The 12407-nt window shown below is 48.8% G+C and overlaps 1 protein-coding gene across 2 annotated transcripts; it reads right to left on the minus strand.

The window, feature by feature from the left end:
• Window positions 1-1602: 1602 nt before the first annotated feature.
• Window positions 1603-6745, minus strand: ACOT4 (acyl-CoA thioesterase 4). Of its 2 annotated transcripts, none has more exons than XM_054715933.1 (3): window positions 6180-6745; window positions 3845-4047; window positions 1603-2293 (listed from the first exon to the last, which is right to left on the minus strand). In XM_054715933.1, the coding sequence occupies exons 1-3, from the start codon at window positions 6634-6636 to the stop codon at window positions 1688-1690; spliced, it is 1266 nt and encodes a 421-aa protein (XP_054571908.1). In that variant the 5' UTR covers window positions 6637-6745; the 3' UTR covers window positions 1603-1687. The 2 variants fall into 2 exon arrangements, with proteins under 2 accessions (XP_054571908.1, XP_054571907.1); XM_054715932.1 differs by lacking the exon at window positions 6180-6745 and adding an exon at window positions 4493-4863.
• Between the last annotated feature and the right edge of the window lie 5662 nt (window positions 6746-12407).

Consider the following 12407-nt stretch of genomic DNA (forward strand, 5'->3'; position numbering starts at 1 on the left):
TTTGAATTCTTTATTGTTGAAAGTATTAAATATGTCTCCCTTTTCCCCCATTGACCTCTTCCCGGCGCTCCCTGAAACAGATTTTAAACACCTGTTGTTTAAAGTGTTTCAGGCTGGCCCTAGCTGGTTTGGCTCCGTGGATAGAGCATCAGCCTGAGGACTGAAAGGTCCCGACTTCGATTCTTGTCAGGGGCACTGCAGGAGGCAGCCCATCAATGATACTCATCATTGATATTTCTCTCTCCCTCTCCCTGCCTCTCTGAAATAAAAAATATATATTTTTTAAAAGTAAAAATTGTTTGACTGTCCTCAATATAGAAACACAGCTTCCAAAAAATTTATGTAGGCCGCTACAGCCACCAGCATAATAACTGTAGATAACATGATAATATATGTGTGTGTGTGTGTGTGATAACATCCCACAGGGGGATTGCCACTCAGCCAGAAGCAGGGCTCACAGGCTGGCAATCACAGCCGTGGAGGCGGGAACAGTGCTAAGGATGTCTGCTTGCTGGCTTAGTGGGGAGCCGGTCTAAGCCATCAGTCAGACATCCCCCGAGGGCTCCTGGACTGCGAGAGGGCGCAGGCCAGGCTGAAGGAGCCACCAGACTCCGAGTGCACGAATTTCATGCACTGGGCCTCTAGTTGTTTAATAATAAGGTACAATATCTACAATGTTAGATCAAAAAATTGCCTCCTCTAATATACATGATACACTGAAGTGGTACCTGACTTTTAAGTTGTCTCTCAACTTACCAGTCTCAGACAATTGCTTCATTTTATGGTTTGTATTATTTTTTTATCATTCTGGTAAAATATATCAACAATTCTTTTTTTAAAAATATATTTTTTATTGCTTTCAGAGAGGAAAGGGAGATGGAAACATTAATGATGAGAATCATTGATCGACTGCCTCCTGCATGCCCCCTACTGGGAATTGAGACAGCAACCCTGGCATGTGCCCTTGGCCAGAATCGAACCTGGAACCCTTCAGTCCACGGGCCCACACTCTATCCACTAAGCCAAACCAGCTAGGACTATCAACACTTCTTGATTTCACTTTTGGGTATATAGCTGAAGAAACCCAAACACTAATTCGAAAGAATACATGCACCCTTTGTTCATTGCAGCATTACTTACAATAGCCAAGATATAGAAGCAACCCAAGTGTCCATCAGTAGAGGAGTGGATTAGAAAGCTGTGGTACATATATACAATGGAATATTACTCAGCCATAAAAAAGAATGAAATCTTACCTTTTGCGACAGCACAGATGGACTTAGAGAGTATCATGCAAGTGAAATAAGTCAGTCAGAGGAAGACAAATACTGTATGATCTCACTTATATATGTACACCAGGGCCCTGGCTGGGGAGGAGCCTGCAAACGAGGTACATACCCTTGACCAGAATCAAACCCGGGACGTTTTGGTCCGCAAGCCAACACTCTATCCAACTGAGCCAAACCAGCTAGGGCTTTGTTGTATATCTTTAATTGAATCTTCTATAATAGGCATGTGCTACATTAGTAAAATTAGTGAAAAAATGACATTCAAAAAAGTTACCTAAAATATCACATTAATACCAATGACATGAAGTTGATATCATTCAGGGAATAATTTATTCCCTTACGATTATTAAACACTAGACTTTGACTTGTATCTCTCATGTCAACAACAAACCAATGCATTACAATTTGGAGGAAGCTCCCTTCTGGGTACCTCCAAGGTGTGTGCAGAAAAAGGCCAGAATTTGCTTCCAAGCATCTATCTGGGCCTTAGAATGAGCTCTGGGCTCCCCACCCCAAATCACAGGCTTTTCCAGTAATTTGTTCAGGGAAGCTGGGCACATGGGAAAGTAAGGCGGCTCAATGTAATGCCCAGTGCCAGGGTAAGAGATGATCTGAGGTTTTTCCTTTCCGTGGGTCTGTAACCGTTCAGAGGCTATTTGGGCGTATACCTCACTCCTCCAGTTATGGTCATCCTGACCAACGATGAAGAGGATAGGCCCCTGGGCCTTCTCTATTGGAATCATGCTGGGGTTTTCACACCCGCCTACAATATCATTCCGTATATCCACAATATCCAGGAGGCCCGAGAAATCTGTCTTGATTCTCCTCAGGTCATGGCCCAATGGTGGTATGCAAGTATCCTTGTAGCATATGGCTTTGCTCCCACAGAACCCAGATCCATTGATGGAAACTGTAGCTGAGATGTTCTTCAAAAATGAGGCCATGGAGAGACAAATATCAGCCCCTAAAGAAATGCCCAAGAGGCCAATGCCTGGGCCTTTTACCTGGAAGAAAAGAAGGGAGAAGAGTCAAGAGTCAAGAACCTACCCAATAGAAAAATGTTTTTCTAAATGCTACTAGAGGTGCCGCTGGATTTAATATGTGAACTGGGCACAAGAGAATCAAACTAAGCTGATAGGAGTTTCTTCCCACGTAGTAAAGAATATCTGGCTGGCCCTAACCGGTTTGGCTCAGTGGATAGAGCATTGGCCTGTGGACTCAAGGGTCCCAGGTTCGATTCCGGTCAAGGGCATGTACCTTGGTTGCAGGCACATCCCCAGTAGGAGGTGTGCAAGAGGCAGCTGATCGATGTTTCTCTCCCATCAATGTTTCTAACTCTCTATTCCTCTCCCTTCCTCTCTGTAAAAAATCAATAAAATATATTTTAAAAAAGAAAAAAATAAATTGGGCACCTATAGACAGGTGTGAGCTCCCACTATTAAAAAAAAAATAATATCTGGCTGGACACACGGCAAACACACCTTAAACTCACTGGCAAGTTTGGGAATTGGTTACACACATTCCAGAGAATCGATTGTCCATTACAGAATGCTGAGTCATGGAGCCTGACAAGTGTAGGTGGGCATGGCCACTGTCTCAACATGCCTGGGTATCTAACTGCGTGGAATCAAGTTCTGTTTCAAAAAGTGAATCATTGCCCTAGCCGGTTTGGCTCAGTGGATAGAGCGTCGGCCTGTGGACTCAAGGGTCCCAGGTTTGATTCCAGTCAAGGGCATGTACCTTGGTTGTGGGCACATCCCCAGTGGGGAGTATGCAGGAGGCGGCTGTTCGATGTTTCTCTCTCATCGATGTTTCTAACTCTCTATCCCTCTCCCTTCCTCTCTGTAAAAAATCAGTAAAATATATTTTTTTAAAAAAAGAAGTGAATCATTTATCAGACCCCATCAAAATATGTCAGCAAATGATTAACTTGATACAAACAAAGTGAGATTTCAGAGTCTAAGTCATTCTTAGCTTCTGAAATGGGTGGGCAAATTCTGATCAAAATCTGAGAACATACTCTGTTGTCAGAAAAAGATGAAAAAAACCAAGTATGCAAAACTAACAAATCAGAAGCTCCATAACAAAAGGAATTTTAAGCCCTAACCGGTGTGGCTCAGTGGATAGAGCGTCGGCCTGCGGACTGGAGGGTCCCGGGTTCGATTCCGGTCAAGGGCATGTACCTTGGTTGCGGGCACATCCCCAGTAGGGGGCGTGTGCAGGAGGCAGCTGATCAATGTTTCTCTCTCATCGGTGTTTTTAACTCTCTATCCCTCTCCCTTCCTCTCTGTAAAAAAATCAATAAAATATATATTTTTTTAAAAAAGGAATTTTAATATTACTAAATAATTCCTTTAAATAAAATCTCACATGTATTTTATGGTTAATTCTGCATGGTGAATCCATCCGACAGAGAAAGGGGAACTAGGCACATAACGTCAAGGAAGTCTCCAAAAGAAATCTCTGTGAAAGAAGAGTAGAGCACCATGCGTGCAAAGTGATGCCTTCTGGAGATAGTATATGGAGAATGATACAATAAAGGACATTAGGAGAACCTGGGAATGTTGAAGCATGTAGCACAGGGCTTCTTCAAAGTAGTCTGTATTTCTGCCGTCGAATTCCTTGGGGAGATCTTCAAAGCCGTAATAAGCTAGAGCCAATGTGGCAAAGCCATGGCCAGCCAGAAGGCTGGCTCGATATTCCAACAGGCCCCCTCCAACACCAAAGAGATCAATGATTCCGGGGAAAGGTCCAGGTCCTAGAGAAGGGAATATTATAAAAGGAAGGAATTAATCAAGAGTCCAGAGACTAAACATAATTTTGAAAGGCATTTGGGGGGCCAGAGGAGCTTGGCTAAAGAAACCAAGTTCTCCCTTATCTCAGGACCCCTTGCTTTTTATTAACACAAATTGTCCTAAGGCAAGGTAGATATATGCGCATCAAAGGCCAGGGTTTAGTGTACAGAATCCATTGCCATATTGGAAGAATTGTCTACTGTAGGTAGCGGTTATAGGGTTAAGCCTTGGACTGACCTGCTGGCAAAGCCACAAACAAGTCCCAGCTTAGAGGGCACAGCCCTCTTAGCATAATTAAGCTTGATCTTGTGACTGCTCCCTAGATCTTTCCTGGGTAGCTAATGGGCTGTGGGAGGTGCAGCAAGTGCTGCCAAAACAAGTGAAACTTACAACAACATTGTAGATTACCTTGTTTGTCCCTGACTATAAAATAAAGCATCAGCTTGCAGTCTGGATCTGTTCTGTGGTCTGTCACGCACAGAAGATCCACCTAGACCCAGCTTATTCTTTTTGTCTGTCTTTTCTTCATCCTTCGCCAGCCCTCCCTCAGGCTCACCGAACCCTTGGCTGTGCTGGCGTGGCACAGCCTACGGCTGTTCAGGTGCTTGGCCAGGAGGCAATAACATGTAGATTAAGATGCCTTTAGCTGTCTGGCAGCAAGCAATCAATGCTTCCTGATTTTCAGGTTTGGGGAAATCCCCTCAGCCAACTCCAGATGACTCAGCCCTGCTGACATGTTGGAATTGGCTTCCAGCAGTACCTTCTCATTGATGAGTTTACCCTTCATATGATTCTATGATAAATTATCTGCAAGAGGAGGAGACATAGAATTAAGAATCTTAAGCCCTACCCCAGTGGTCGGCAAACTCATTAGTCAACAGAGCCAAATATCAACAGTACAACGAATGAAATTTCTTTTGAGAGTCAAATTTTTTAAACTTAAACTTCTTCTAACGCCACTTCTTCAAAATAGACTCGCTCAGGCCATGGTATTTTGTGGAAGAGCCACACTCAAGGGGCCAAAGAGCCGCATGTGACTCGTCAGCCGCAGTTTGCCGAACACGGCCCTAGCCGGTTTGGCTCAGTGGATAAAGTGCCGGCCTTTGGACTGAAGGGTGCATGCGTGGGTTGCAGGCTCAATTCCTGGGGATCGAGCAGGAGGCAGCCAATCAATGATTCTCTCTCATCATTGATGTTTTTATCTCTCCCTCTCCCTTCCTCTCACTGAAATCAATAAAAAAAACATTTTTTTTAAAAAGAATCTTAAAACAAAGTTTTGGCCCTGACCGGTTTGGCTCAGTGGATAAAGCAAGGGTTAGACTCAAGGGTCCCAGGTTAGATTCTGGGACTCAAGGGTCCCAGGTTAGATTCTGGTCAAGGGCATGTACCTTGGTTGTGGGCACATCCCCAATAGGGGGTGTGCAGGAGGCGGCTGATTGATGTTTCTCTCTCATTGATGTTTCTGGCTCTCTCCCCCTCTCCCTTCCTCTCTGTAAAAAATCAATAAAATGTGTTTAAAAAACAAAACAAACAACAACAACAAAGTTTTGTGTTGCATTGCATCAACCCTTGGCTTTTTCGTGTATATTCATATTTCAGCTGTCTATTTAGATCGAGGAAAGAAAAATATCTAGCGATGACTTTAGGCGAAGAAGGCAGGAAAGTCTGAAGTCTGTTCTGTGGTAGAGAGAAATGTGAAATGGAGGAGAGGCCCAGTGTACCCAGGCCACTGGGGAAGGGTGACATGGCAATAGCTTCCTTGACCAGCATTTTGCGGGAGACCTGTAAGGCTGACGCTGAGAGACCTGTAGAATAGTTCCATAGCAAAGTGGACAACATACCCACCGACCCTGGTCTTTTTTTTTTAATCTGCATTAACTGTACTCACCTCATTGGGATATCATATCAATGAAATGAGATTATGCAAACGAAGTACCTAGCACCGAGCCTAACACATCCAAATGCTCTGTTTTGGTTGTGCGGCCGCTTATTTAGTCACATGCCAACTTCTCTGCCCCTGCCTCGGAGCCAAACTCCCCTAACGCAGAACACAAACTAAGGGCCAGGCGCACCTCCCGCAGCAACCCGGGCTCACCTGGCGGCAGGAAGAGCGTGGCGCGCACCCGGCCCGCGCGCACCGGCTCCCGCCGCACCCCGGGGGGAAGGAAGTCGCGCACGTGCACCGTCCGGCCCAGGAGCCGTCCTCCGTCAGGCTCGTGGCCGTCGAGCACCTGCAGCTCCACGGCGAAGGGCGTCTGCACGTCCCGCTTCAGAAACCGCCAAAACGGCTTCTCGGGCTCCAGGGCCCAGAAGAGCCCCATGGGCTCCAGCCCCGCGAAGCTGCCGCCCAGCGCGGGCGCGCGCGCCAGGTCCAGCTCTCCGCCGGCGTCGGCGCAGTAGCGCGCGTGGGCCCGGAAGAGCACGCCCTTCTCGTCGCGCAGGGACGTTCTCAGCGTGACCCGCTGCTCCGGCGCCAGGCCGCGCACGACGATTCGCACGGGCTCGTCCCAGCAGCTACGGCCCGCGGGCTCCACCGTCACCGTCACTGCCATTCTGGCCGCGCGCGCTGCGCTGTCCGGGCGGCGAGCAGGGAAGCGCCGGCCGGGGCCGGAAGCCCGAAGCAGCCCGCGCCCGCGGGAGCGCGCCGCGAGGTCGGACGGGATCAGGTCTCAGGTTCCAGGGGCGGCCGGTGGCTGAGTCATCTGTGGAGACGTCTGGTCTCTTCAGGGCCGTGCACCGGGGACTCGCGACTCCTCCGGGGTAACGGCACCCGGCGGCTCTCCCGAGGCGGGGCGGGGGGCGCAGGGTCGGCCCGAGGTCCGGGTTTGGCGCCGGACCCGAGGGAAGCTTCTCAGCCTCAAACCACTCACCTGTGGAAGTGAAAGTTGTTGGGTAAATAGATTCGTGGTGAAACGAGAACTGAATGAGTTTAGGCAGAATTCCAAGAATTCCAGCTCCTCCCACAGGAAAGGGTAACTAGAAAAAGGAAAACTCTTAGTGGATTCTAAAAAGCGCACAGATCAGTTCCATGCATTTCCGCTCCCTGAACAAACCCGCATAACCAAGCATTCAGATCCAGGAACACCATGACCAGCACCCCAGAAGCCACTTTCACCTCCCCTTCCCGGAGGTACTCTATGAAAGATGAAACAGAGGGCCGGAGACCATGGGATACCAGGACACAGGCTTTATGGGCGATTACCGTGCTGGCCGCCTTCCAGAGGGGGAAAGGGAAGAGAGAGAGAGCTTGCCAGGGTGAGAGTGCCTTTTAAGAGGAGGAAAAGAGGGGAGGGGCTTAGGGCACTCAGCACGCTGATTGGTGGTTTCATGTAAGGTACATGGTTAGGGGCCTAGGGATTTAGGAATTGGGTATGGCAGGTGCTGATTGGTGGTTCAATGTACAGGCCATATAAGGTGTTCAGGAATGTCCGGCTGCAGGTGGAGTTTACGTCATACTCCGTCCATCAGTTGGGGGAAGGGAGGATCTATCATTCCAGGCTTTTGCTAATATTAAAAAAAATTGAGAGTCCGGGCAGGGTCAGGGGATGAAGGTCCATCTTCCATAGCTACTTCCTGCTGAGAGGGGGCGTCGTTAGGAGCGTCTACCCGGGGTCTCAAGGATTCTGGTGTTAGGTTCTGAATTCAGTGCCAGATTGATCTCTCCCACCTTCTGGTTGGCGAACACCTGCATTCTGTTCTGCAAAAGACTAGAAAACAGCGCATGAGAAAGGGGGCTAAAGAGCAAAATTAAAGGAATAGACACGAGTTGGCCTAATGATGGTAGGCTGGACGAGGAGTGCAGCAGCATAATTTCCCCAAGAGACTGGTTGGTGAAGTCTTGAGAGTGAAGTCTTGTTGAGTCACTTGGGAGGTAAAAGCTGGTCCTGAGGCTGCCACAGTGTCACTTGTCTGGTTTTGCTGCTTTTCTGGGCCTGGAGCTGAAATACAACTGAGACCTAGATGTTATTTTTAGGGGGGGAAAGAGTAGGGTTTCAGTTGCCTCACTAGTGATATGAAAGGGGAGAATAGGTTACCCTGGGAGTGAGGTTCTTGTTTTCCCAGTTTTGCCCCTTGCTGGGCATCCAGACAGGGTTTCAAAGTATGGGTAGAGCAGTGGTTAAGCTCCCTGTGGCAGTTCGGTGATGCTGAGGGTTAGAAGGATAGGGATGATCTGGACTGCCCTTTTGTGTCAGATATGATGGTTTATGAGGATAGGTAAAGACTGATTATTGGGGCTGCATCTACATTGGGTGAGAGATAGATGAGAGTACAGGTTCCTGTCCAGCTGATGGGGAGACAGATGTACGTGTTTTCCCCACAGGGTAAGAAAAATCCCTGATCATGGAGACAAACTGAAAGGTGTAGGGAGAAGAGGTGGACTAAAGGGTATGAGATTCCTTTTTCTAGTTCCGCACTCCAAGCTGAGAGAGTAGTCACCATGGCGCTACCAATAAGGGGTGACAGATGAGTGGTTGAGATTGTATTGCAGTGAAAGTGGGAGGGAAAGGAAGGAAAGGAGTAGTGAGAACCAGGGACCTGGATGGTTGGATTAGAGGTTAGACACTGAATATTCTGGTTTAGTTTAAGGAGTATCCAGCAACCTTGTCCTGCCAGGCTTGGAGACTGAAGCCTCACTTTCTTGCTGCGAGTTCCTTCTTCCTTTCTTTTTATCTTTCTCTTCTCCATCTCATCACATGCACAACCTTCACAAAAACCTTCACAATTTCAAATTAGCCTTCAAACCTTCCTTCTATGTCCTTAAAAAATGCATAACCATGCCTCAGACCTTCTATTAAGTATTTCTAAACATGTCCAGCAATCAATGTTTCAGTATTGTATGCTAGAAAAGGCAGTGGGAGAGGGAGCAGGCTCCGAAGCCTGTTCCCAGGCTAGCCAGGCTTTTAGCTGCTTCAGTCCCAAATGGCCACATTCTTCCTACAGATAATGATCATAGAGGAGATAAGGAGATAAGGCGTTTACAGTCCCAGGAATGGCTTGGCCTTTTGGGGTAAGAGAGTGAAACTGAGATAGGTGACTGTGATTTGGGACAACTGGGCTTTATGAGGGGATGCATGGTAGCCCTGGCCGGGCACCAAGGTAGAATGAGAAAAGAGTGAATGGGGAAATTTAGTAAGATGCTGTGTAGACATGAGGTGGCTAATGGCTGAGACTGATCTGTCAACACCCATAATAGAGACTGAGGAGGGGACAAGGGTCCCAGCGAATTCAGAGAGGGCAGAATAAGTGGCCCCAGTGTCAATTAAAAAGGAGATCGGCTTACCTGCCACCACAGTCATTACCCGAGGCTCTGTCCTGGTGATGTAAGTCTGTGGGGCCCTGTCAGGGCCTGGGCAGCTTCTTCGGTGGCCAGTCCCAGGAGGTCTGGGAACTTCAAACCGGATCCAGAGGGCGGCCATGCTGGACTGGCTGAGGCCAGACTGGAGGAGCCAGACTACAGTCTGAGTTCCAGTGGCCTTCCTTCCGCACCTTGGGCAGGGCCCAGGCGGGGGTCTCGGGTTTGAGCAGGACTTGGCTCAGTTCCTTCCTCGCTGCATTTGAAGCATGGGCCCGAAGGAGGCTTAGCCCCTGACTTACCCACAGTTGGAGGACCGGCACTCTGTTTGGGGTTTAAAAGCGGTGGCTAGGAGCTGGAAGGCCCCCTTCTGGGCCTCAGCCTTGGCCTGATCTCGTCTTTGATTTTGGATTTGGGTCTCCTTGTCTCTATTATTAAAGACCTTAAAGGTAGGTTAATGAGGTCTTTTTGAGGGGTTTGTGGACCTGCAGTTGCGGCGTATGTTGGGAGTAAAGGTGGTCAGGTCAGTGAAAAAAGAAATTTGAGATGCCTCTCAATCTGTGAGGCTGGACATAGAGAATGGGACATGGACTCAGACTATGCCCTCAGTTCCTGCTGCCTTCCTCAGGGGTAGAGTGGACCCAGGAATAGAAGCTGTTGAGGAAGGCAGTCTTTGGGCCTGAGAATGAGTATTAGATGGAAAGGCTGTTTTGGAGCTCAGGTTCTCAGGATTTGGGCTCAGGGACTGGGGAGAAGGCAGCTGCTGGTTAAGAGGGTCTGAAGAGAAAGAGCCTAGGTGTTTTTCAATTTGAGAAAGGTCAGAGAGTGAGAAGGGAAATGGCCAGCCACCTGTGAATTTGTTTGCTGGAGGCCACAGGAGCGGAGATAAGGCGGAGAACACAGGGAAAGGAGGGGGGTGGTTAGAATTCTCAGAGGTAGAAATGCCCCATCCTGCCTCCCAAAATGAGGGCGGGACCAGGAGGGGCTTTGCATGGCGAACACCCTGAGGGAGAGGAAGGGCCTGTAAATGCCGCCGCCGCCTCTGCTGCCGCTGGTCAGTTGGCAGGACCAGTGTGTGTAAAGGAAAAAAAAAAAAAAGTTAAACGTACTCCGGAGTCCTCCAAGGACTCCAGCACTCCACTCCAGCAGCGTTGACCTGGGAAAAAGAGTGCTTAGTCAGAGAGGGACAGGTTTAGGATTGTAAGGAGGTGGTGAGATTGAGACACGTGGAGAGAAACGATCCGCTGGGTTGAAAGAGTCAGAAGACAGAGAAAGGGGTTTGAGAGGGCAAAGAGGACTTTGCGAGGAGGATCTGATGGGTGGAACACGAGGAATAAAGCAAGTGGGGAGAGCGGGAGGGTTGGTGGGGAGGGGAAAGCCTGTTCGTAGGAATCTCGAATGCTTCCCAATCCGGTGGCAAAAATTATCTAGATCTCAGAGGAAATTGGAATTTTCAGGCCACAGAGAGACTGTTAAGTTTATATTGTGGCCAGGTAGAGCTTCTTTGAAGTTACGAGAGGGTTTGGATTGAGGGGTTCCCTTGACCGGAGGGAAAGGCCACCGAGAAGTTGGGGAAGGAATAAGAAGCGTCCTTCTTTTCCCTCTGCCAACCTGTAGAAAAAAGGACAGGAGAAGGTTGCAAGGTCGTCACCCCGAACCTTTCCCGTGGAGTAGAGCAGAGTTTTCCCGGCCAGGTACCTGGGCTTTCGTAGAAAGTAGAACGTAGAACGTAGAACGTAGAACGTAGAGCCGCGCACGGGAAACTCTGAGGCCTTTCCAGGTCAAGGGAACCAGGGGTGGGGGTGGTTGGGAAAATCCCTGAAGCCTACCGGTTAGAAGGAAGCGATGAGATTCCCACGTGTCCTGGTACGGCAGGGTTTGAGGAGTGTTCTGAGCAGGCCAATCGACTCAGAACCATGCCGCCGAGCAGAGCCAGAGCAGGAGTCAGAAGCTCGGGGCTAGGTTCGAGGATAGTCCATGCTCACCCAGGTTCAGCACCATGATGAAAGATGAAACAGAGGGCCGGAGACCATGGGATACCAGGACACAGGCTTTATTGGCGATCACCCTGCCGGCCGCCTTCCAGAGGGGAAAGCGAAGAGAGAGAGAGAGAGCTTGAGAGCTTGAGAGAGAGAGAGAGAGAGAGAGCTTGAGAGAGAGAGAGAGAGAGAGAGAGATAGAGAGAGAGAGCTTGCCGGGGTGAGAGTGCCTTTTAAGGGGAGGAAAGAAGGGGACAGGGCTTAGGGCACTCAGCACATGCTGATTGGTGGTTTCAGGTGAGGTACATGGTTAGGGGCCTAGGGATTTAGGAATTGGGGGCTTAGGGTATATGGCAGGTGCTGATTGGTGGTTCAATGTACAGTCCATTTAAGGTGTTCAGGAATGTCCGGCTGCAGGTGGAGTTTACGTCATGCTCCGTCCATCAGTTGGGGGGAAGGGAGGATCTATCATTCCAGGCTTTTGCTAATATTAAAAAAAAAATTGAGAGTCCAGGCAGGGTCAGGGGATGAAGGTCAGTCTTCCATAACTACTTCCTGCTGAGAGGGGGCGTCGTTAGGGGTGTCTACCCAGGGTCTCAAGGATTCTGGTGTTAGGTTCTGAATTCAGTGCCAGATAGATCTCTCCCACCTTCTGGTTGGCGAACGCCTGCATTCTGTTCTGCAAGAAACTAGTGAAACAACGCATGAGACATGGGCCAAAGATCAAAATTAAGAGTATAGATACCAGTGGGTCTAATAGTGGGAGGAGCCATGGGGTAGGTGAGCCAAAAACAGGTAGTGTTTTCCGTGCTTGATGAGGGGTGCAGCTGCATGATTTCCCCAAGAGACTGGTTGGTGAAGTCTTGAGAGTGAAGTCTTGTTGAGTCACTTGGGAGGTAAAAGCTGGTCCTGAGGCTGCCACAGCATCACTTGTCTGGTTTTGCTGCTTTTCTGGGCCTGGAGCTAAAATACAGCTGAGACCTAGATGTTATTTTTAGGGGGGGAAAGAGTAGGGTTTCAGTTGCCTCACTAGTGATATGAAAGGGGAGAA

The sequence above is a fragment of the Eptesicus fuscus genome, chromosome 5, assembly GCF_027574615.1.
Source record: "Eptesicus fuscus isolate TK198812 chromosome 5, DD_ASM_mEF_20220401, whole genome shotgun sequence".
NCBI lineage: Eukaryota > Metazoa > Chordata > Mammalia > Chiroptera > Vespertilionidae > Eptesicus > Eptesicus fuscus.